We start from the raw sequence: 22,548 nt of genomic DNA on the forward strand, positions 1-22,548 counted from the left end.
AGATAAACTTATGTTTGAATTCCATTTTCCATGAACTTTTGGAAGTACCGTGATATTAGTATGGTGCAGTTGTTGGAATTAATGAACTGCTGCTGATGTATTTTTATTAACTAAAGCCCATATTTTATTCAGATTTCCTCATCTTTTAACTAATGTTCTGTTTCCTATATATTATATAGCAGTCATTCAGCAAACGCCTCACCCCATCTCCCTTTCCAGGCAGGAACCCTCAGGCTGTGAAACTTGTTCTTTCAGTCATTTTCCCTCCAGGAAGCAGGAAGCTAAACCTGAAGCCTGGGTCCCAGGGCAGGGCTGAGAACTAGGCAGCCCAAGGGTGGGTGTGTGGGATGGGTGGATGGAGGCTTCGTCTGAGGCTGAGCGGGGTAAGCTCCTAGGTGGCTGCAATCTGAGCTGTTCCTGTTGCAGTCCAACCACAGGTTATAGCTTTTCTTGGGCAACAGAGCATCGTCCAGCAAATTGCTTCAAGATGAATCAGAGAGATTGCTTCACCCCGGGGCAGGGGTAATGCTTGGATGGTCTTATAAAAACTTGCCTGGCCTTTCACAGAGCAGGCTTCTGCTCATAGCTCCGCACTTCTGCCCACTGAGCGGTGAGTGCCCTTTCCTTGGCTGGGTCCTCATGTGGTCCACAGGATGGTGGGTGGGTGCAGGTGGCTACTTTGTGCACATGGGGTGTTGGGGCCACAACCCTCTGAGTGCCTGAACTCTGCATTCTGGACCCCAGCAGATCAGTTAGCTGGGCTAGGTAGTCCCAGCCCTGGGATGTAGGGATGGCTTGGTGGGGGTGGCGTGGTGTGCATCTGTGAGGATGCTGTGGCCGCATCACCATCAGCTGGGGAAGGTGACTAGTCTGACGAACAGCACATCTTCTCAGGTGAGCCTGAGCATGTGATACCCTCCAACCTATCCTCCCTGGTGGAAGAGGTAGAGTAGGGCACCAGGAGCAGCTCAGGGGGATGGTTCCCGGCTCTAGAGAGGATTGCATGTTCTACGTTTCCCCATCCTCGCCATAAATGACAATTTATGGATCAAACACAGAGCCCAGAGACCTGGAGCCGATTTGGAGGACATTCTGCTTTCTGTAAACCCTAGGTGGGGAAAGAGAGGGAGAACGGGTGTTGAGGGGCTGGGGGAGAAGAGCTGCTAGCCCTCCCTTGTCTCCAGAAAGTTCCCGTGAGGCTGGGACAATGACCAAGCTGGAAGACCACCTGGAGGGGATCATCAACATCTTCCACCAGTACTCAGTGCGCACGGGGCATTATGACACCCTGTCCAAGTGCGAGCTGAAGAAGCTGATCACCACGGAACTCGTGAACACCATCAAGGTGGGTGGGTGGCGCCCTCCCCACGGCAGTCAGGCCCCCGCTCCGCACAGAGGGGTGCGGCAGCCCTGAAACAAGAGGCAGGCAAGCACTGTGGTGGCATCAGGTCCAGTCTGAGCCCTCAGGGATGCTCTTCCCATCTCTGGGACAGGGCTTCTGCCTTCTTCTTCCAGTAACTCACTTTTAAAAAAAATTTTTTTAAATATTTATTTTATTTATTTGAAAGACAGAGTTCCAGAGAGAGGTAGAGACAGAGAGAGGTCTTCCATCCAATGGTTCACTTTCCAGATGGCCGCAATGGCCGGAGCTGCACCAATCCGAAGCCAGGAGCCAGGTGCTTCTTCCCAGTCTCCCATGCAGGTGCAGGGGGCCCAAGTGGGGCCCAAGTCCTTGGGCCATCTTCCACTGCTTTCCCAGGCCATAGCAGAGAGCTGGATAGGAAGAGGAGCAGCCGAATCTTCAACCAGCGCCCATGTGGGATGCTGGTGCTTCAGGCCAGGGCTTTAACCTGCTGCGCCACAGTGCCGGCCCCTCATGTAACTCACTTTATCACATCAAGTTCTCCTCCATAGAGAGAAGCAGGGAAGGGGAGAGGCTGGATGAGGGAAGTCCCAGGGTGACTTCCAGTCAGATCCTGTGGGATTCCAGGATGATCCGTGATTTTTACCTCCTCTGTTTGGTTGCATTGGGTTCTCCGACTGGGTGTTGGCTGCACTAGTGCTCCGGGCCTCTCTGGGCTGAGCTCTGAGAGGTGGGAGGTCAGAGAAAGGTGGGGCAGGGGTTGGAAGAGTCTTTGTTGGCACTCTGAGCTCATGGTCTCTGCTGGGTCTTTCCCCTAGAACACCAAAGATCAAGCTACTGTTGACAGAATATTCAGAGATCTGGATGAAGATGGAGACCATCAGGTTGACTTCAAGGAGTTCCTGTCCCTGCTGGCCTCTGTGCTGGTGACTGCTCATGAGAACATCCACAAAGAGTAGCAAGCGCTCTGAGTGATGTCCCCAAGGGGCCTTTACTTCCCATCAAAGCCCAGCCTTGCCCGAGGGAGTAGGTGAATAAAAGTACTCATGAAAGCTTTCTCATGGTGTCTGGGCAGTTTTTTCTTTTCCATGTCTGTGGTCCCCACGTCACCCCTGCCGTCCCAACAACTTCCTTTAGAGCCTTCAGAAACCTGCTCCGTGTGTTCACCAAACACTTAAGGACGTCAGCTACTCGTTCATTCATTCATTCAGAAATGTTCGCTGGACCGCTGTGACAGCCAGACAGAGACCCAGGACACCAGTCCACATCCTCCTAGAGGTTACCGTCTACTGGGGAGGGGTAGAAAATAGTGCACAACCCCCAACACTTTACTGCATGATGCACTGGTAGGTTCTGATAAGTGACAGGAAGAAACTCCGGTCGGGACGTCGGGCTGTTGTGGGAGGGGAAGGAGAGGGTATTGCTTCTTAAGGGATGATCATGCAAACAGAGAACTCGGTGTGGGTCTTGCATCAGAGAGGATGAGCACTCAAGCAGAGGACTGGGAAAGAAATGAAAGACTGTGGTGCAGCTATCTGGAGACCAAGAGGCCCTGGCTGAGAGAGACCAAGGACCTGGGGTGGGCACAGGCTTGTGCACAAAAGCCAGTGTGCCTGGAGGCCAGGAACTGAGATGGGAGACCCAGAGCTGCCAGCGGGGGCTTACAGACTGAGGGAGGACTCGGCTTCAACCCGTGCTTGCTGAGAGCCCCTGGGGGATTCTGAGCCGAGGAGGAGCAAAGCGATTGCACTGATGCTTCCAAAGATCCGCCCTGGCCGCCTTTGTGGAGAGCCGATTGCAGGGAGGCAGGAGCGGAAGTGGGGAGACCAGCTAAATGCACAACCCAGAGTGGTGCCGTCCATCATAATATAACACGGACCACATAACCCATTTCAGATTTACCAGTTCCCATGTTAAAAAGAGTGAACGGGGAAATTAATTTTAATAATGTGCTTTATTAATCCAATAGACACAAAGAGTTATCACTTCAATGGTATGAAATTATTGTTGAGATATTTTGCATTATTTTGTTATAAATCTTTGCAATCCAAGGTGCATTTGACATTGCCAGTGCCTCTCATGCACATGTGTCTCACAGTACGGCCACATTTCAAGGGCTCACTAGTTCTGTGCAGGCAGCTCTTGGCCAACCTACCAGATGCTCTTGCCCTAAGTCAGTTGAGAGCAGAGGCAGGGCTGGCCTGGGCGGAGGTGACCGTGGTGGTAAGGGGCGGTCAATTTCTGAAGACAGTCTGAGGGTGGGACGTGAAAGATCAGGGACTACTTTACATCTGTTCCCCTGGGACCTTGGGCAGGGTGCTGGTGACACAGTGGTCAAAGACCAAGCCCTTGCCTTGAGATGCTCAGCTCTGGTGAGCAGACCCCCGTGCTGTGCCTTGTGTGTTTTAGCAGAAGGAAGCACAGGTGCTGAGAGAGGATCAGAGGGTGGCCCCACTTCGTGGGTTGGCTGAGGGCAGGTGGGCTCCCGAGGGAGCAGACGCTCAGTCACGGTTTTGAGGCAGAAGGTTGAGAGTGAGAAAGTGATGCAGACTTTTGGCACGGGACAGTAAAGAGCACTTTGTTTGGATCTCTCAGTGCATGGGGGTGGGTGGGAGGGCCTGTGGAGAACAAGGGAGAAGGGACTGGGGAGAGAGTGCCACCGCTCTGTCTGAGCAGGGGCGGGTAAGGAGGGCCGAGCTGACCAGAACCTGTGTTCCCCCAGGGGCACTCGCATTGGAGTTCCTCTTCCCCACTCTGGACTGCATCATGGTTGCTGCCTGAGCACCCATCACCACATGACCAGGCTGGTGGGAGCAGGTCCTTATCATTGTGCACGGGGTAGGTGTTTCTGGGGCTTACGTGTTCGTGTCCCCTCCAACGTCCACGTGGAAACTTTAGCCCCGGGGCAACACACGGAGAGGTGAGGCCGTCAGGAGGTGATTGGGCCAGGAGAGCTGCACCCAGCCTCATGGAAGGATTTTTACCTTCGGAAAGGGCTGTGGGCCAGGGCTGCCCCCTGTCCCTCTGTCCTGCAAGGGGGCAGTGTGCGTTCTGTCTGGAGGACACAGCCACCTTGGAAGCCGAGAGCGGGTCCTCCCTGGGCACCGACCAGCTGCCACCTTGTCCTTCACTTCTGGCCTCCAGAAAGGGCAGAAGTACATTCGTACCATTTATAAACTGCCCCGTCTGTGGTGTTTCGTTATGGAGCACAAATGACCTCAGAGAGTATTTCAGTGAATGGTGGGAGTGTGGAAGTCAGCAAGGCTGCTGGTTTCTTCCCCGGGGAAGACAGAGGAGTGTGAGCTCAGAGGGCAGGACTCTCTCCCCGGGGGTGGGGTAGGTGCTGGGGTCCCTGTTCCCTCTGAGAAATGCGGCCTCTGGCTCCAGCAAACCCTCCAGTGGGGGTCCCCCGGCCCTTCCTTGGCACTAACAACAGAGTGCAAGGCCCGAATTTGAGAAAGAATTTAAGAGAGGTTAGGTAGCTTGGGACGGGCTTTGTGGGGCAGTGGCTGGCGCTGCCACCTGCCATGCCTGCGTCCCCGTCAGAGAGCTGCTTTGAGTGGCAGCTACTCTGCATTTGCTCCAGCTGCTAACACAGCTGGGAAGCAGCTGGTGATGGCTCAAGTCCTTGAGTTCCTGCCACCCACAGGGAGGCCCCAGGGGCAGTGTGTGTCTCCTGGCTTCAGCCTGGCAAGGCTCCAGCTTCTGGGGCCATCTGAGGAATCAACCAGTGGATGGAAAATCTCTCTCTCTCTCTCTCTTTCTGTATTTTTCTATCACGTTGGCTTCCAAAGAAATAGGTAAATAAACAAATAACTACATGTAGCTTTTTGGTAAAGATTTATTTATTTTATTTGAAAATCAGAGTTAGAGAGAGAAGGAGAGGTAGAGAGAGAGAGAGCGAGTGAGCAAGAGAGAAGTCTTCCATCTGCTGGTTCACTCCCCAGTTGGCCACAACGACCAGAGCTGAGCCCATCCGAAGCCAGGAACCAGGAGCTTCCTTCGGGTTTCCCATGTGGGTGCAGGGGCCCAAGGAGTTTGGCCATCTTCTACTGCTTTCTCAGACCATAGCAGAGAGCTGGATCAGAGGAGCAGCCGGGATTCAAACCTGCGTCCCTATGGGATGCTGGCACTGCAGGCGGCAGCTTTACCTGCTATGCCACAGCGCTGGCCCCACTACATGCTTCTTTTAAAAAAGAGAAGGATTAGGTGAGTTGCTAGCACTCATGTCTGACAGCTACAAAGGAAGGTGAGAGAGGAGCTTTCTCCTGGGTGTGGTGGGTTTGGCTCTCGGCTTATTTAGTGTGGAGAGGACGTGGAGGGAGCTGGGATTCAGGATGGAGCTGGTGTCCTGACCGCCCAGGCCTGAGCACATGGGAGGCGGTTTTTGGGTGCCTCCCCTGGGGGAGATGCTGTACCTGTGAGCCGTGGGTCTGGGTGAGCAAAGCCGAGGCAGGAGATGAATGTGGATAGTGTGAGGCCGAAGATGGGGGCCAAGTGGGTTTGGCTGGAGCAAAGGGGTCTTGGGGTGGCCTAAACCTAGATGGCACCTGTCACCGAGTGTGGATGAGAAAGAGGAAGCGCTCACTCACTGAGTGACCTTGTGCAAATTCCTTTGTGTCTCTGGGCATGTGTTTCCCTCAGTTTTGAAGAATGCAAAGGAACTTAAAAGTTTGTTTTGATGGGGCGGGTGTTGTGGCATAGCAGGTAAAAGCTGCCGCCTGCAGTGCCGGCATCCCATTGGGCGCCGGTTCGAGGCCCGGCTGCTCTTCTTCTGATCCAGCTCTCTGCTATTGCCTGGGAAAGTGGTGGAGGATGGCCCAAGTGCTTGGGCCCCTGCACCCACGTGGGAGACTCGGAAGAATCTCCTGGCTGCTGGCTTTGAATTGGCACATCTCTGGCCGTTGTGGCCAACTGGGTGTGAACCAACAGATGGAGGACCTCTCTCTTTCTCTCTGTCTCTCCTTCTTTCTCTGTCTATCTGTGTAACTCTGATTTCCAAATAAATAAATAAATAATGTATTTTTTAAATCTTGTTTTGGAGGGTTTTGAACTAGGTGAAACTAGGTGAACACTCAGGGGTCTGAGGATTGATGTTTCTGGTTTCAGTTTTAATTTGCCAGTTACTAATTGTGGAACCTTGTACAAGTTACTTAAAGTCATTTTTTTTAGGAAGATTTATTTACTTATTTGAAAGGCAGAGTTACAGAGAGGGAGAGGCAGAGACAGAGAGAGAGGGGGAGAGAGAGAGAGAGAGAGAGAGAGAGAGGTCTTCCATTTGCTGGTTCACTCCCCAAATGGCTGCAATGGGCAGAGCTGCACCAATCCAAAGCCAGGAGCCAAGAGCTTCCTCCAGGTCTCCCACATGGGTGCAGGGGCCTAAGGACCTGGGCCATCTTCTACTGCTTTCCCAGGCCATAGCAGAGAGCTGGATTGGAAGTGGAGCAGCTGGGACTCCAACCAGTGCCCATATGGGATGCCAGCACTGCAAGCAAGAGCTTTAACCTGTTGTGCCACAGCGCTGGTCCCTTAAAATCTCGAAACCTCAGTTTTCCCATCAACGTGTGTGAATAACAAAGCAGCCCTCTCCCAGAGTTGGTGGAAGATTAGACAATCTCATCACCTGTGGAAAGCGCTGGGCTCAGCCCCCGAGGCAGAGGAAGCACTCAGTGGGTTTTGGCAATAACAGGAAGAGAATTTACAGAAGAGGTGGTTGTTGTAACTGACCTGTTCTCTGCCACTGCCACAACAGGTAATGGTGGCCTTAAAATGAAGGCACACAGGTTGATTTTAGAGGTGGCTGGTTGACATTGACAGTTTGAGATGAGTGACCAAAAGTAGTTGTGCCAAATCTTTCTCCAAGGGTCTTGAAACTACACCAAGCTGTGGTTCTGCTAGCTGGTCTCTTCCTTGATGCCCTCACATATATCTGAGACCACTTCTGGTACAAGGATACTTGAAAGAGTTTGTGGAAAAATGGAAATAAAAGATAAGTGTAGGCATGGCCATTTGGCCTAGCAGTTAAGAGGCTGGCTAGGGCTCCCAAGTTCCATACTGGAGTGTCTGGGTTCAGTGCCTGGCTCTATTCCTGGCTCCAGCTTCCTGCTAATGCACACGCCAGGAGGCGGTGGGTGAAGGCTCAGGAGACCCGGTCCCTGCCACCCATGCGGGAGACCTGCACTGAGTTCCAGCTGGGGGCCGGCACAGGTGTCTGAGGAGTGAGCCAGCAGATGGGACCTTTCTCTTTTTGTCCTGCTCTCTTTCTCTCTGACTCTCAAATCAGAAACAAAATTTTCAAAAACACAAGTTTATTTTGGTGTAAAAATTTGAAATTCAGGCACAGTTTTTTCATAATATATATTTTCTTTGAATTTTATAATAAAAAAACCTATGCATGGATTTCAACATTTTTTTGCACAAAAATAGACTTATCTTTTAACTCCATTTCGCTTTGAACTTTTTTAAGTACCCTTATATATGTAGCAGCATCAGGATCTGTTGGAAACAACATCCAGCAAGAACGAAAGTCAGCCTATTTACTGTTGTGAAAACACACACCAGTGGTCAGAATAGCCCAAAAAGCCCACTGAACCACAGGCTGAACTTGAAACACAGTTGCAAAAATTTTGAGAGCTTCTAAACTTGATCAAAATCTATTAGCTTGAGGCATCTGCAGACAAGGAAGACAGCCCGCTGACTGGGCTCCCAGGAGCTTGGTTGGACTCCCAGCGTAGTGTACCTTCCTCTTGGCTCTGTGAGCCTAGGGGGCGCCTTCCCGTCTGCCCAGCTGTAACGTGCACCGTGCACCGTTAGGACCAGTGGTCTCCAGTGCGTTTGTGAAAACCCGGAGGCTAGCTCCCCTGACTGCAGCAGGTGTCACACGTGCTGTCAGAACCTCAGGCCTCAGAAGTGAGCCTCTGCCTAGCTCCGGAGCCCTGTTCTGCAGTCACTCTAGAACATTCTCTAGAGTGATCCCTGTGGTTGTCCAGCTTCTCTCTTGGCTCTTGCTCCTGCTATCCCAGCAAGGTCTTGTCTGTAGGGCCCTTCCCCTGCTTTGGTCACAGCCAGTGTTCTTGTCCAGCCTGCTGTAGGCACGGGGCTCTCTGGACCCTTCTGTAGCTACCTAGGCCCAATGCCCAAGCCACAGCCTAGGGGGCTCTCCTGCGCATATCTTGGTCTGCCAAGCGTAGACTATGGGTTTCTTGCAGCTCAGGGCTGACTTGCCTGTTCTGTTTTCAAGTCCCTCCTGGGACGGTGAGCTTGCTGAAACCATCTAGTAGAGGCACTATTGTATGCCCAGGGCTGCCAATGCCACTGTTTTGGGGTCTACATGTGTAATACCTTGCCCTTCAGGGGGACACTTGAGGGGCGCACACCACAAGTCACGGCACACCACCTGTGCCTCTGACCTGGGGGCCAGGAGCGGGGTCTGGAGTCTCCAGACCGGCTGCCCAAGCCCCTGATGTGAGAACTGCCAGATCCGTCATTTTGACTTAAACACCCAAGAAGCCTCCAAGCGAAAGAAAGCAAAGTGACGCTCTGACAATCTGGTTGGCCAGGACTCGTCTCCCAGGGCTTTTGGGGTCTGTTTCGGTATCTGACACGGAGCTGGGTGTGCAGAATGACAGCTCTCGGTCTATCCAAACACAGCTCAGGCATGCTAGGGCGTGAGCCCCAGGGAACCTCCTGCCACCTCCTCTCTGCCCTTGCCTCCACCTTGGGCCAAGCAGAGACGCAAAGCCTCACCCATGCTCCCAGGACAGCTATGTTTCTCTCTGGTAAACCTGTTTGTTGGATGCAGGGGTGGGAGACCTAACCTGTATTTGACACAAACGTCAGTCTCAATGAATTCTCTCTCTCTCTGTCTCTTTTTAAAAAGATTTATTTATTTATTTGAGAGGTAGAGTTACAGACAGAGAGAAGGAGAGATGGAAAGAGAGGTCTTCCCATCTGTTGGTTCATCCCCCAGATAGCTGCAACAGCTGGAGCTGGGCTGATCTGAAGCCAGGAGTCAGGAGCTTCTTCTAGGTCTCCCACATGGGTGCAGGCGCCCAAGGACTTGGACCATCTTTGACTGCTTTCCCAGGCCATTAGCAGAGAGCTGGATCAGAAGTGGAGCAGCCGGAACTAGAACCGGCGCCCACATTGGGTACCGGTGCCACAGAAGGCAGCTTTACCCACTATGCCACAGTGCTGGTCTTGCAGTAGCCTCCTCCTGGGTCCCCATGCCTCTGTTCCAGACCCACCCAATCCCTCCTTGCTGCAGCCAGGACGGCGTCCTCCAAACTCAAATCATATCAGCCACCTGCCCGATTAAAGCCCTCCTCCAAGCTCTCCCATGCCTTGGAAGGAAAGCCTCTGCAGAGACAGCGTCCTGTCATTCTGGCCTCATGTCCCTCACTCCCCGTTAAGGAGGCCTTGCTGCCTCACCGCGCGGCTCGAGACCGTGTCCTCCTCCTCTGAGGCCTGTGCAGACTCTCACCGGCGGACATGATCTAGGCGCTCTCTTCCTTGCTTTGCTCCTTGTCTGAGTCTCCTCTAGACGCAAGCTCCAAGGGAGCAGGGGCTTCACGTGGCTTGTGGACCCCGCCCCTGGAGCCAGGTCCTGTGTCCGCTTGCCGCTCACTCAGTATTTGCAGAATGAATGGATGACTGGCAAGCACTGGCTTCTTTGCAGAGAGTTTGTTTTCCAACCGAGGGAAGGAACAGCCGATGTGGGCTGTGGGGGAGATGCTCGTGGCCGTGCTGGGGAGTGCTGGCAGCACACGAGCCCCTTCGCAGAGTCCCGGAGGCCTCACGTGGGGCCAAGGCCACTCCCCAGACCTTGGCAATATTTTTAGGCCCGCATCATGCTCCCCTGCTGCTTTGTTGGGGCTCCGTACCCCGGGGCCTTCACTTGGCTGTGGGACACGGGGTGTTTGAAGGGGTTGTCCCTGGTTGGACACGACCCCTTGTGGATTCTCACAGGCAGCCCCCTCCCTGAAAGCCCCTCAGTGACCCAGGACTAACCTCACCACGGAGCACAGCGGGGAAGAAAGCAGCCAGGGAGGATGCAGACAAGGAAGAGAGAGGGCGAAAGGGGAGAAGAGGGGGCAGGGCACAGACTCAACATGTGGCAGGTGGCCCCTGGGCTGCAGGCAGGGATCCCTGCTCCGCCTGCTCTGCCACCACCCTTTAGGTCTTGGTGACAATCCCCCCCTCTCACTGGGCAGTCTGCATGCGACAAGGCTGCCTCTGCAGGCAGAAACGGCAGGGCTCTTAGAGAAAAGGGAAAAGGGAAAATTGGGGCCAGACGGAGGCTCTCCCTGATGCTTGTGTCTTGGGGGGTGTGGGTCCGCAGTCTGGCCAGAGTTCTAGGGGTACAGGATTTGTTTGAGGTGGGAGCCCAAGAGACAACAGGGCTTGGGCAACCAGGTGTTTCAGCCCTTCTGTGACTTTGGTAATCGGAATGTCAAAATTCGTGACACACAGCTTTCTAAAATACAAATTTAAGCAACTGCCGGGAGGGGGAAGGCTCAGAGGCTGGGCTCTGGATATGCTTCTGGGTAGGGCCTGCATCCGCATTGTGTAAAATTGCCTCACAGGCTGTAAAAGCTGAGGTCTTTCCTTCCCGCACAGTCTTGGCAAACACCACAGATTACAGCATCCTATTTACCCTACAGGGTGTGTGCACTGTACCTCCACTGGTTGAGATGGAGCCTGGGGGCTGGTTTCAGGTTCTTTTTTTAAAAGTTTTTTTTTTTTAAAGCATTTATTTATTTGAAAGAGAAAAGGAGAGACAGAGGAAAAGTTCTTTCATTCTCTGGCTCATTCCTCAAGTGGTAAAATTGGCCAGTGCTGGGCCGGGCTAAAGCCAGGAGCCAGGAGCTTTTTTTGGGTCTCCCACACGGGTGCAGGGGCCCAAGGACTTGGGCCATCTTCTTCTGCTTCTTCCAGGCGCATAAGCAGGGAGCTGTATCAGAAGTAGAGCAGTCAGGATTTGAACCGGTGCCCTATGGGATGAGGGTGCTACAGGAGGTGGCTTAACCTGCTGCTCCACAGCATTGGCCCCTGGTTTCAGGTTCTGAGTCAAGTTTGTTACTGCTGACCTTTCTTGCAGTCTCCAGGGCCTTTGTAGCAGCCCCCAGTAACTGTGTGCCTGTGGTCCCAGGTCCACCCAGGTCCGTTCCCTAAACACAGACGGCCTTGTATAAAACCCAGACACAATTGCGTCTGTCCCTCCTGAAGCCGCACCTGCTCTTCCCTCTGCCCCACTGGAAGCCGTGCAATCACCCGGCCTAGTGTCTGCCCACTCCCCTCTGTACCTCTCCCCTCTTCTCTGCTCACTCTTCTCACTCTCATGTCCACCCATGACCAGGTCTTTGCACAGGTGGTGGCCTTCATGCTTATTCACAGATGCTTCCCAGCCTTGACCCCACTCAGACCCTCAGACTTCCAGGAAAACGCCCAGCTGGAGGCGCTGTTCCCACCTCAAAGTCCCACCAAGCGTCCCGCCTCCCTGTCCTTTGCTCTTCCACCTTTGATTGGTTTGTGGATCTGTCTTGTCTCCCTTGTGGGCCTGAGAGCTCCTTGACAACAGGATGCAGCCGTTTCATCAGGGCAGCCCCTTGGAGCCCCACATGGTAATGCCAAGCATACAGCAAGTCTGAGGATTGTGACTGCTTGAGAGCATGACCGAACAGATGAGGGAGTGGGTAAGTGAATTCACTTCTCTCCCAGACTCACCTGGAGCACGTTCAGAGCAGTCAAGGGTGCAGCTCAGGCCAGCTTCGCTCCTTCCTCACCCGTCTCAGAAAGGTGTCTGGAAGCTCAGGGCCCAATGCTGATCCCAGGCTGGAGGGGAACTCCCTTTTGCAGCCCTTTGGGCAGGGGCAGTTATCTCCACCAGGCTGTCTCTAGTTCTTTAGTTACTAGGACGCTGGTGGAATCCTCTCCCCAGATTTATGCTTCCTGAGAAGACTCACTCCAGGGGCCGGCACTGTGGTGCAGTGGGTTAAAGCTGCCACCTGCAGTGCCGGTATCCCATATGGGCACCGGTTCGAGTCCTGGCTGCTTCTCTTCCAATACAGCTCTCTGCTATGGCCTGGGAAAGAAGTAGAAGATGGCCCAAGTCCTTGGGTCCCTGCACCCATGTGGGAGAACCGGAAGAAGCTCCTGGCTTTGGATTGGCACAGCTCTGGCCTTTGCAGCCATCTGGGGAGTGAACAGATGGAAGACCTCTCTCTCTGTCTCTACTGCTCTCTGTAACTCTGTCTTTCAAATAATAAATAAAATAAATCTTAAAAAAAAAAAAAGACTCACTCCAGCACTTCTTACTTGGAGTGGGAAACTTCACCTTGACATTGATATTGTTACTCTCTCTCAGGAAAGAAGCCAGCTCCCCTCTCCTCACCAGAGGCAGTGTTTTTTGGAATGAGAAGGGTTAAGTCACTGTGACTCTCTCTGATGAGCCATATTCAGAGAAAATCCCACAGAGCTCTGGGGAAGCGGCATTCTGCCAGACCTTCCCCAGGGGTTAGAAAAGTCTCCTCCACCCTGGCTGACTTAGCAGAGAGACGAGGCTAAAGGAAGAGTTCTTGGCACCTAGTAAGGCCTGTCTTCTCTGTTCAGTGGCTCTGCCTTCTGCCAGACTCCAGGTCGCCAGGCAGCTGGCACAGTCCTAAATGCTCAAAGCCACTCCACCTCCTACTCACCATACCTCCCTGAAGGGCCCCCCTTCTGCTCCAACCTCTGTCTTAAGCTCCCTAAGGCTCGAGGACCACCCTACCTTCATTTGTTCATCCCTAATGCTCACTGACAGCTTGTTCCATGCTGGGATCTGGGGATGTGGGAAAAAACCAGCCCTAAATCCTGCTCGGAGACAGACGGTCAGACGAGGAGCCAGCATTCAGTGTGTGAAGTGCAAGAGGAGAAGGCCCAGCGAGTCCGTGGGCCTGGAGGAGGGCAGGTGGCTGGGAATTCTGCATGGAATCAGTGACACTGGCTCTGAGCCTTGGTGGTCCCCAAGGGGTTTACCAAGGACATTGGAAGGCAAGGAGCGAGGCTGGAGGAAGCCTGTCTGTAATTCAGGGAGAGAATCCTGGAAAAGTGGACGGTGGACATGTGCGTGGAAGGATGAGGCATCCCATTTGTTCTGTGTCCTCCAAGGGGTGGGAGGGAGACTGGGGCCACGCCTGGCAGGCACAGGGAGGCAGGCTTTGGCTCAGGGTCGTGAAGAGCTCCCTAGGGGTCAATGCCAAAGGAAGAAGCTCTTCTCTCCTGGAGGAATTCAGGCAGGCAGGTCTGCTTCAACCACTTGGCATGGGTGTTGGGAGAACTACTCAAGGGTGGGTGTGGCAATGGTGGGATTACATTGGTAGTTTTGAAAAACAAATCTCTGTCTTCCATTTGAAACGTGCTGTGTGTGTGTGAGAATAACAGCAGAACTGGTCTGATTGAGCAAAGTGGAGGGAGGGCCTCTGCCTTCAGGGTTGCGGTTCTGTAGTGCTGGTCCAGAAGCCTTCCTTGTGTGTGTTTTCTCCCACCTCTCCTCCTAAGCCTTCCTTGTGTGTGTTTTCTCCCACCTCTCCTCCTTTCCCAGCATCTTCCCCTGACAAGGGCACGTGGAGCCCACGAGAAACTTCAGAACGCGCATACAGTCGTATGTGATGAGAGCCTGCTACATATCAACCTGCTCTAGGCATCCAACGTGAGGCAGAGGGCAAGACAGTGGACATCGCCCTCTCAGAGGCAGAGTCCCGACGGCATCTGTGGCACGTGGTGATATGCAGGGTGGGCGGAGGGGAGGCAGGGAGCCCCCACCTTCCCTACAGAAAGCTCTAGTCCTGCAAAGTTTGTAGCAGAACCCAGGCCTTCCAGCCCCAGTCCGCTGCTCTCTCTTTGCACCGAACTGCACTCAGCTGGGGATACGGGTGGGGGCTCCTCCCCGGATGCAGTCATGGAGCGGAAGGGCTGTTGGAACATGAGGGTCTGTAGCTGTGGGGTCCCCAGGGAGGCAGAGGCAGCCTGAGGAAAAGCTTTGAAACTCTGCACCCAGGCTCATGGCTTGGAACAGCACCGGAGCCCTTCAACCATAGAGGATGCCCCTGGGACCTTAGAACAAGAGGGTTGGGGACCTCCTCAGCCAGGCCGTGCAGGGGAAGAGCTCAAAGCGGGCCCCAAGGGCTCTACTCCCTCTCGCTCAGCCCAGGGGAAGGAACAGGGAGACCCAGCCAGTGGAGCAGATGGGATTCAGGTGCCTTTTCTCACTGTGCTGCTGTGACCAACTCTGTCCTCTGTGACCTTGGGTTACAAAGCTCTCCTCCCCATGCCTCGCTTTCCTCTCTCCCGTATAAAAGGGAGGACGTGACTGCTCGTCCTCATCGGTTGCCCTACATCCTCATTCTGGTCTTCCCTCTGCTGAGAGATGGGAGGCTGTGGTTCTGGAACCCACTCCCGCTGGGTGTGACCTGGAAAGGACCTCGTTCTGAGGGTGGAGAGATGGTCCCAGTGACAGGGGAGTGGGCACTCAGGTCTGCAGGCTGCGTGAGAGGCAGCAGCCCAGGGAAGCTGGAAGCAGAGGGCTGCTGGTGTTGCAGAGAGGAGCACACGCCCCTGCCGGCCTGAGCCCTGGGTTTCCACCAGGGACTGGAGGTGTCTCCATTGGCTCAAGGAGGTCAGCTGGCCCTCCAGGCATCAGTCAGAGCCTTCAGGCCCCAAAGGTCCACTGGACCCCGAGGACAACTCCTCATAGGAGTCCTGGAGCCTCTCGGCCAAACAGCAATGTCCGTGCCCAGGTCTTCTGCTGGGTGGGCGGGTGCCATCAGCTTTCCACCGTGCCCTCGGCTGGGGCTGGGGCTGGCCCAAGGCTGAACTCCCACCTCCACCTGTGTGAGCAGCCAAGGTTAGGATGCTAGGTGTGGCAGGAGGGGGCAGCTATGAGCGTGTGGGTAAACACAGCCCAGTCTGTGCCCAGAGAGCTTTTGTAGAAGCTCCACTGTGCAGCGTTGCTAGGAGAGAGAGGGCTGTGTGGACAGAGGCCAGTGGAAGGGGTGGGCCGGGTGGGAGGTGGCTGGCATGCTGAGGGGGAACGGATATGCCACTTTTGCTTTCTGTGTGACAAGGGCCTCTTTGGCAGGCTGGACGGGGTGGGTCCTGAGCTGGGGCAGGATGGGACCAGAGCAGCCGTTGGCCTGATGTCAGAGGTGAGCCCCAGACCCACTGTGGCTGCCTCTCATTTTGCTGTGACTGCATGAAGGGGCTGAACCCAGAACAGGCTGGCGCGGGGGTGGAAGAAGCACACGGAGCACTGGTGTGGAGGGAGGCTTTATTTTCCCCACCTGCAACCCCACAGCCAAGGCAGAGGCGCACAGCATTCCCTGTGGCCCTGGTGGGGCAGGCACAGGGCGACCTGGCCTCCTGATTAGTGGCTGTGGCCATGGCCATGGCCGTGACTATGCCCATGTCCATGGCCAGGACCACCCCCGCCAAGGCCTGGGCCGTGGCTGTGGCCCTCATGGTCATGGGGGGCATTCTTGTGCATCTCCTCGTGGGAGGCGTGGACCAGCCTTGCCATCAGGATGACGAACTCTTCAAAGCTCAGCTGCTTGTCCTGGTTCGTGTCCAGGTCCTCCATGATATCATTTATGGCTTTCTCATCCCTCGCCTCCTTCTGTGGGTTGGGGGGGGGGGAGAGAAAGCTGTTAGGGCTGGGTGTGGCCAGCGTTGGGGACTGCCGAGCACAGCAAATGCCCAGGGCTTGGTGTAAAAATCACAAACGACCAGGGACAAGGTGCCCACGGTGGACCAGACGCTTATTCCCAGACCCCGCTGGGGAGCCACAGTTCTCTCTGTTTCACTGAAGGGGAAACTGAGTCCCTGGTGCTGGCCCGGAGTCAGAACCAGACCCTTGCTGGTCCTTTTGAGCATGTCGTCTGGTAGAAGCAGTATCTTTCTGGAGGAAACGTGGCAAAGCTAAGGGGTTCCACACACGGCCGATCCAGGCCTGACTCAGGGCCCAGTCTCCTCCTGTCCCCTTCACTCCCTGCTTCCCGCAGAGCTCCCGGGATCCCACAGGGTGGGAGGCGCGTGGGGCAGAGGTGGACTCAGTGCGCACGCCCTGTTGACCCCAAAGGGAGACATCACGTGAGGCGGTGAGATCTGAGGCATCGGAGAAGAGAGCCTGGGCCAGCTCCCGGTGCAATGCAGGCCTGCAGGCTGTGCACCTGGGCCCGGTCCTCTCCCACACCCCACCCCCGGACACTCCCCAGCAGCCTGCCCTCAGGGGCCCAGCTCCTGCTGCCATTCTCCTCCTTCCCTAGGTGTGGGCGGGATCGTGGAGAGTGCTGGTGACCTCCCCAGGTTGTCTGGCTGCACACGGACCCGAAACTGGGACCCATGTGTCGCACCTTGTTTGATCAAGAATGCTGCTTCTCCAAGCTCAAACCAAACACAGAGGCCATAGGGGCAAACCCCCTTCTCGTAGGGATGCCCCGGCACTTTCAGATCAAGGGAAAAAGCTAGCAATGGAGGCCTTGCACCTGCTCTTAGGATTAGAAGTCCTACCACGCATGCCCAGCTGCGCCTTGGGGGCTCCACAGCTTCCTGCCAAGCACCCACCTCAGGGCTCCCCAGCATTCAGGTCTGAGCTCCAGGGGGCACTCAAGTGGCCCCTTCTTGTCCATCCTGTCACCTCCACCCAGCCAGCCCCGATCACCCACAGTGCTCCATGTCGTTGGCACTGGATGTCTCCGTGCTGCTTGTTGACCCCTTTGCTGGGCGTTCCCTTGCCCCTGCCTGGGCAGCACCGTCCCCCTGAGCTGGGGGCAGGGCAGGCGCACCGCTGACGCCCCTGCCCCCCGTCTCCTGGCTCTGTGGGTGCCGTCTCCCCCTTGGCGACGGGCCCCGCGACCCCTTGGGGTGGCTTCGCCGCTGCGGCCGTGGACGCCAGCCTACCTTGAGGAAGTTGTGCAGCTCTTTCTGTACCAGCTGCTTGAATTCCTTCTGGCTCAGGCTGTCCCGCGGCCCCACCCGCACGGAGTACTGGTGGAAGACGTTGATGATGGTATCGATGCTGCGTTCCAGCTGCGACATCCCGCAGGACATTCCTGTACCCTGCCTGGTGGGGGAGAAGCCGGGGTTGGGGTGCTCAGAGGAGAAGGCTGTCCGGTGTCCCGGGAAAGAAGCAGGGAGAAGCCCACGATGAGGAGGAGAAAGCACACAGGTGAGAAATTTCTGGACTATCTGGAGAAAGCCAAAAAGCAAAGCACTGGAGGGCAGGAGGTGCCAGCAGAACACAGTCTAAGAAACCATGGAGGATTTAAGTGGGCAGGCAGGGTCAACCAAGGAGGGAGGGCTCCCAGGAGGAGGACTTGGAAGAAAGCAGGGTGGGGGCAGGAGAAAGGAGTCGGCAGGCCGGGTCCCGCTGGGGACGCGGGCAGCTCGCTTACCAAAGCAGAGGAGCCCACAGATGTCTGACGGCCCGGGGTGGGCCCAGCCTTTATAGACGGCTCCTGGCCTGCTCGCGGGAAGATTGCTTCAGAGGGGAACCGTGTGGAAACTCTGCCAGGAAGGGAACCGGGCGGGACAGGAAATGTTCACAGCGCTCCCCAGGCTTTTTGTGAAATTCCTAGCCCTGGCCTGGCGCAGGTGAGGGGGGAGCCGGCTGGTTAGTTCACTTCCCCTTCCCCCTGCCCTGTGCCACCTCCCTGCCCCCGAGAGCAAGCCAGCAGGCCACTCCCCTCTGCCCTGCCACTCCTGTCCCCACTGAGGGTGTGGGCGCCATGTCCTCCCCGGGACAGTCAGAGGCTGCTGCTGGGCTGGGGACCCTCATGGGCAGCCCGCCCCTTCCATCCACTGAATGAGGGTGGACTGGCCCTTGCCCTGCACTGGAAGGCCTGTGATGAGCCCCATTGCAGGGGAGAGGCTGGGTGGGCTTTTTAGACTCCCAGGGCGGGAGAGAAGTTAGCAGTGTCCCCAGGGGTGTCCACCCCCTTGCGTTCTAGCGGAAGCAACTGAGGTCCAGAGAGAGAGGCCTGAGCAGGGTGATGCAGCAGGAGCTGGACCCAGGCGTCACGGCCCACTCAGGAGTGACTGGCTTCGCTCCCTCTTGCAGCCGGAGGGGGAGATGCTTCTAGCATCCCCTGCAACCAGCACAGGCGGCATGCCCAAGACGACACAGCTGTCACGCAGCCTCCCGGTGGGCAGCGCCTGTCTGTCCTCAGCCATGGGCCTCTGCTGCCTCCTCATGGCCCCGGGGAGAAGGCTGAGGGGACAGAGGCCAGCACACCAGGCCCCGGGGACAGCCCTGCCAGCCTGCTCCGCTTCCTGTCTGCTGTGGGCACACAGGGCCCACTTCCCACCTGGCTGCCCCAGCAGTGTCCCTCTCCCACCCACAGGGTGGAATCCTTTCCCCCTGCCCCCCTGCAGGCTCAGTGCAAGGCCACCTCCTCCAGGAAGCCTGCCATGTTCTTCCCATTTGGAAACCTGGCCCCTCCCTGACGCTTGGGACTCCCCATGCCTGCTTTCCTGGAGCCAAGTGATTTGCATTTCTTGCCTTTGTCTAAGAACTGGCTGTAGTTGCTCCAGAGCTTCTGACTTGCGCTTGTGACCTCCCATGAGTGTAGCCAGGGTGTGGCACATGGGACAGTCTCGCATTTGCTGGACGATGGCGTGTCCAGGAAGCGCGCTTGGAGGGCCTGTTAGAGGCACCTTCCCAGGCTCTCTTGCTCGGGCCCTTCCGCTTCCGCCTCCTCCAGCCCTTCTGTCCCGTGTTCACGAAGCCTTCCTTTGATGCCAAGCCCCTCCTGACAGCTCTGCCATCTGCAAGCCCGACACAGCCCCTGTGTGTGCTCAGCCTTGCCCTACGCGCACCCTGCCATGCGCCGCTGAGACGACCCGCGGAGTTGTGCTTTAGAGGCGGCTGTGGGACTTTAGGCGATTTACCCGGCTTCTCTGTGCCTCACTCTCCCTACCAGCCAAGCAGGGTGTGATCCCCCTGGGATGATTCTAGCAATGCCTGTGGAGTTGGGAAGAACTCAGTACACCAGAGGCATCCTTGTTAGTTACCTTTCCATTTATTCATGCAGCAGCATTGGTTGAGCACCTACTGTGTGCCAGACGCCAATGCTGGATATTGGGGGAATTCGGTGACTGAGACCCAACACGTGGGAGAGGCGTAATGCTAAATCCTGTCCTCCTGATCCCACTTTAAATCCGTGGTAGGCGGGTTCAGGGGCTGCTGTGATGCTAGGCACACAGCATCTCATAAATGCTTGGAGAACGAATGACTGCTTGAATGAAAGAGCCAGTCATCTACGAATGAATGAACGGAGCCAACAGAGCCCAGGATTTCCTGAATGGAAACTTCAGGTCCCTTCCCTACCCAAGTCTGCCCCCATTCCTTGGGCTCACAGAGGAAGTGTGGACAACAGCCGGCCATCAGCCCGCGCTCCGCAGGCCGTCAATGCATCTAGTTTTAGGCAATGCAGCAGGCACCCTGGGCGCCTTCCTGTGTTCTCCTGCAGAGACTTTCAGCCCGGAACAAGGATCTCCCACACCTGCTTGCAGGGACAAGGCACAGAATGAAGCTGGCTGAGCGTGAGGATATCAACAGCCACCAGAGGCCAACCGACGTGGGGTTCCTGGGGCTGGAGACACCTGGGAGTGGTGGAGACTGTGGCGCGTGGGTTTGCTCCTGACTTGAAGTGATCGGCAGAAGTCTCCCGACCTCAGCGTAAGGCTGTTGCAGATCCCTCGAAGGTCCAGGCGATCTGAATTTTTAAGTGGACAATCCAATTTGTAAAAATTTGTCAACTGACTTTAGAGAATAAATGAGGACAGTAACAATGAAGCAGGGGGCGTGGCAAGCAAAGCCGGCTGCATGCAGACAGCGGGCAGCCGCTGTTCTGCTGGGAAGTCCTGGCCTCTCTCGGGGCTGTCTCCTCCCTTCCACCGCAGCTCCTCCAGGCAGGGGCACTGCCCAACTCACCCCTGGAGTCCTGGCACCAAGCAAGGGCTGGGCTCGGCGGTGCCAGGCTGTTGAATGAGTCAGTGCAGACGCATGGGCATCTATGAGGAAATGATGGGTGTCACGCACAGGCTGCCCTCTGCGCTTCTGCTGAGCCCTGGCTGCAACCCGTTTAGGACGGGAGTAGAATAGGGGGGAGGGGAAGAAGGCTCTGCAGCTGGTGGCAGGTGAGCCAGGCTTGGCACAGGAGCCCGCACCTCGGGCCGCCACGCTGACAACAGGCCCTCATCCCAGAAGGCCACAGAGGAGCTGTCCAGGTGCTGGCCCAAGCAGGTGGCCCTTGGTTTAGTCAGTAGGTGCCCAAGCCCCGACTGCCTCCTCACAGCCAGCTGAAGCCAGAGGCTGGCCCGAGGCTGGTGGGGGGTGGTGGCAGGGGAGTCTTCTCTTCAGGACACTGATTTTCTCAGGGGAAACTCAGAGCCTCCTGCTAGGGCACGGATCAGGCCAGCCGCCAGGCTGTGGACGGTGACTCTAGGGGTTGTCACTGGGAGAAATGGGTGTGCCGTCCACTGCTGGGTTAGCAGGGAGGAAGTGGACAAGAGGCGGGGGCTCCTGCAGCCACAGGGAAATGTGGGTCTCCCCTCCTCTCAATAGCCCTCCTATGCGAACCACACAGGAGTGTCACAGCAGGTGCACAGGACCCCGGGTGGAAGCGCATGGTGGACCGAGGGCCCGAGATGGGACCTAGTCTCAGGGTGCCTCCTCTGTCCTATCGTTAAACCAGGGGGTTGGGTCAGTTGGCCTTTACCCCATTTCTAGCCCTGACTCTGGTCTCGGTGGACTCTCAGTGGGCCAGGTCCCCTCTTCATGATGCCTGGGTGGGTGGGGGGGACAGTCTGCCTCCTCTTCCTTCACCCCCGCCCTTCCTCCTCGCTGGGACTCCCAGGTGCTCCTCCACGGAGCTTTCTGGAGCTGAGCCTCCTGGTGTCAGCCCCTGGTGTGCGCCACCCCCACTGCTCATTCTGGACCTCTGGTGCGTGAGGACGGCTCGGAGCAGCTGCCTTTGGACTCAGCACACACCAAGCTCGACCACCCCTTGCGTCTTCGTGGCTGCTGCCAGCTGGCCATCTGGGGGTCTCTGAGCCACCCTGCTCACGGCAGCCCCGTTCCCTGCACCATGCTTGCTGCTCCAGCATCCACAGTGAGGCCCCCAGCACCGGGCTTCTGACATCCTCAGCCTGCAACTCTCTGGCCGGAGCACCTCCCCTGGACTCTGCCTCAGCAGCTGCTGGGAAGCGCTGCCTTCCAAACCAGGAGTGCTGGTCCGCCCTGTCCTGGCCCCGGGCTTCTGTCTTTCCAGTTATTCCTCCGCTGCCATCTCTTGTTGAATCTGGGTTTTGTTCTCATTATGCCCGCCTGAAGGTTCCGGATCCCTCTGGGTATCCTGCTGTTGACTCCCCAGGCCGCGCAGGATTCCCTTTGAAGTACACAGGGCTTTGTAGAAAATAAAGGGTTTCCACAAACACCGCCGGGCTGGCCTTGTAATTGACGGCCCTTGAGTCTGTCTCCTTCGCTAGACTACTAAACACTTTGCTCATCCCTGGACAACGAGCTCCGTGTATGAGAGGCATCTGATAAACGCTGGCAAAATAAAAAGACTGACTTGTTTCTGATATATCTTATGTTTGCAAGACTGTTATTTCCTGTAATTAGGAAGTTGTGCAACTCCGGAGAACGCAGAGAAAAGGAAGTAGGGAGGAGTGATGGGAGACCCCTGTGGGTGAGAGGCGGCTCAGGATTGTCAAAGGCGCGTGCTGCCACCTGGTGGCCCACCTGCATTAGGACAGCCTGTGGCGTCCCTGCGGTCCCAGAATTTCAACCTTTTTGTTGTCAGGACCCTATTATACTTGTAGAAATTATGGACGCCGGCGCCGCGGCTCACTAGGCTAATCCTCTGCCTTGCGGCGCCGGCACAACGGGTTCTAGTCCCGGTCGGGGCACAGGATTCTGTCCCGGTTGCCCCTCTTCCAGGCCAGCTCTCTGCTGTGGCCAGGGAGTGCAGTGGAGGATGGCCCAAGTGCTTGGGCCCTGCACCCCATGGGAGACCAGGAGAAGTACCTGGCTCCTGCCATCGGATCAGCGCGGCCATTGGAGGGTGAACCAACGGCAAAGGAAGACCTTTCTTTCTGTCTCTCTCTCTCTCACTGTCCACTCTGCCTGTCAAAAAAAAAAAAAAAAA

At 56.1% G+C, this 22,548-nt stretch overlaps 2 protein-coding genes across 2 annotated transcripts; one reads left to right on the forward strand and one right to left on the reverse strand.

Moving 5' to 3' along the window:
- Positions 1-570: 570 nt before the first annotated feature.
- S100A12 (S100 calcium binding protein A12) lies at positions 571-2,420 on the forward strand. Its single transcript, XM_002715516.6, has 3 exons — positions 571-610; positions 1,185-1,345; positions 2,182-2,420. Exons 2-3 carry the CDS (start codon positions 1,208-1,210, stop codon positions 2,320-2,322), a joined length of 279 nt encoding a protein of 92 aa, XP_002715562.3. The 5' UTR covers positions 571-610; positions 1,185-1,207; the 3' UTR covers positions 2,323-2,420.
- A 13,237-nt stretch (positions 2,421-15,657) lies between these two features.
- Positions 15,658-17,816, reverse strand: S100A9 (S100 calcium binding protein A9). Its single transcript, NM_001256473.1, is given in 3 exon segments — positions 15,658-16,013; positions 17,297-17,459; positions 17,791-17,816. Coding segments are annotated over 2 exon segments (399 nt in total). The 5' UTR covers positions 17,447-17,459; positions 17,791-17,816; the 3' UTR covers positions 15,658-15,764.
- Positions 17,817-22,548: the final 4,732 nt, after the last annotated feature.

This window comes from Oryctolagus cuniculus, chromosome 7 (genome assembly GCF_051225735.1).
Source record: "Oryctolagus cuniculus isolate XC-2025 breed Fujian yellow rabbit chromosome 7, ASM5122573v1, whole genome shotgun sequence".
Taxonomy (NCBI): domain Eukaryota; kingdom Metazoa; phylum Chordata; class Mammalia; order Lagomorpha; family Leporidae; genus Oryctolagus; species Oryctolagus cuniculus.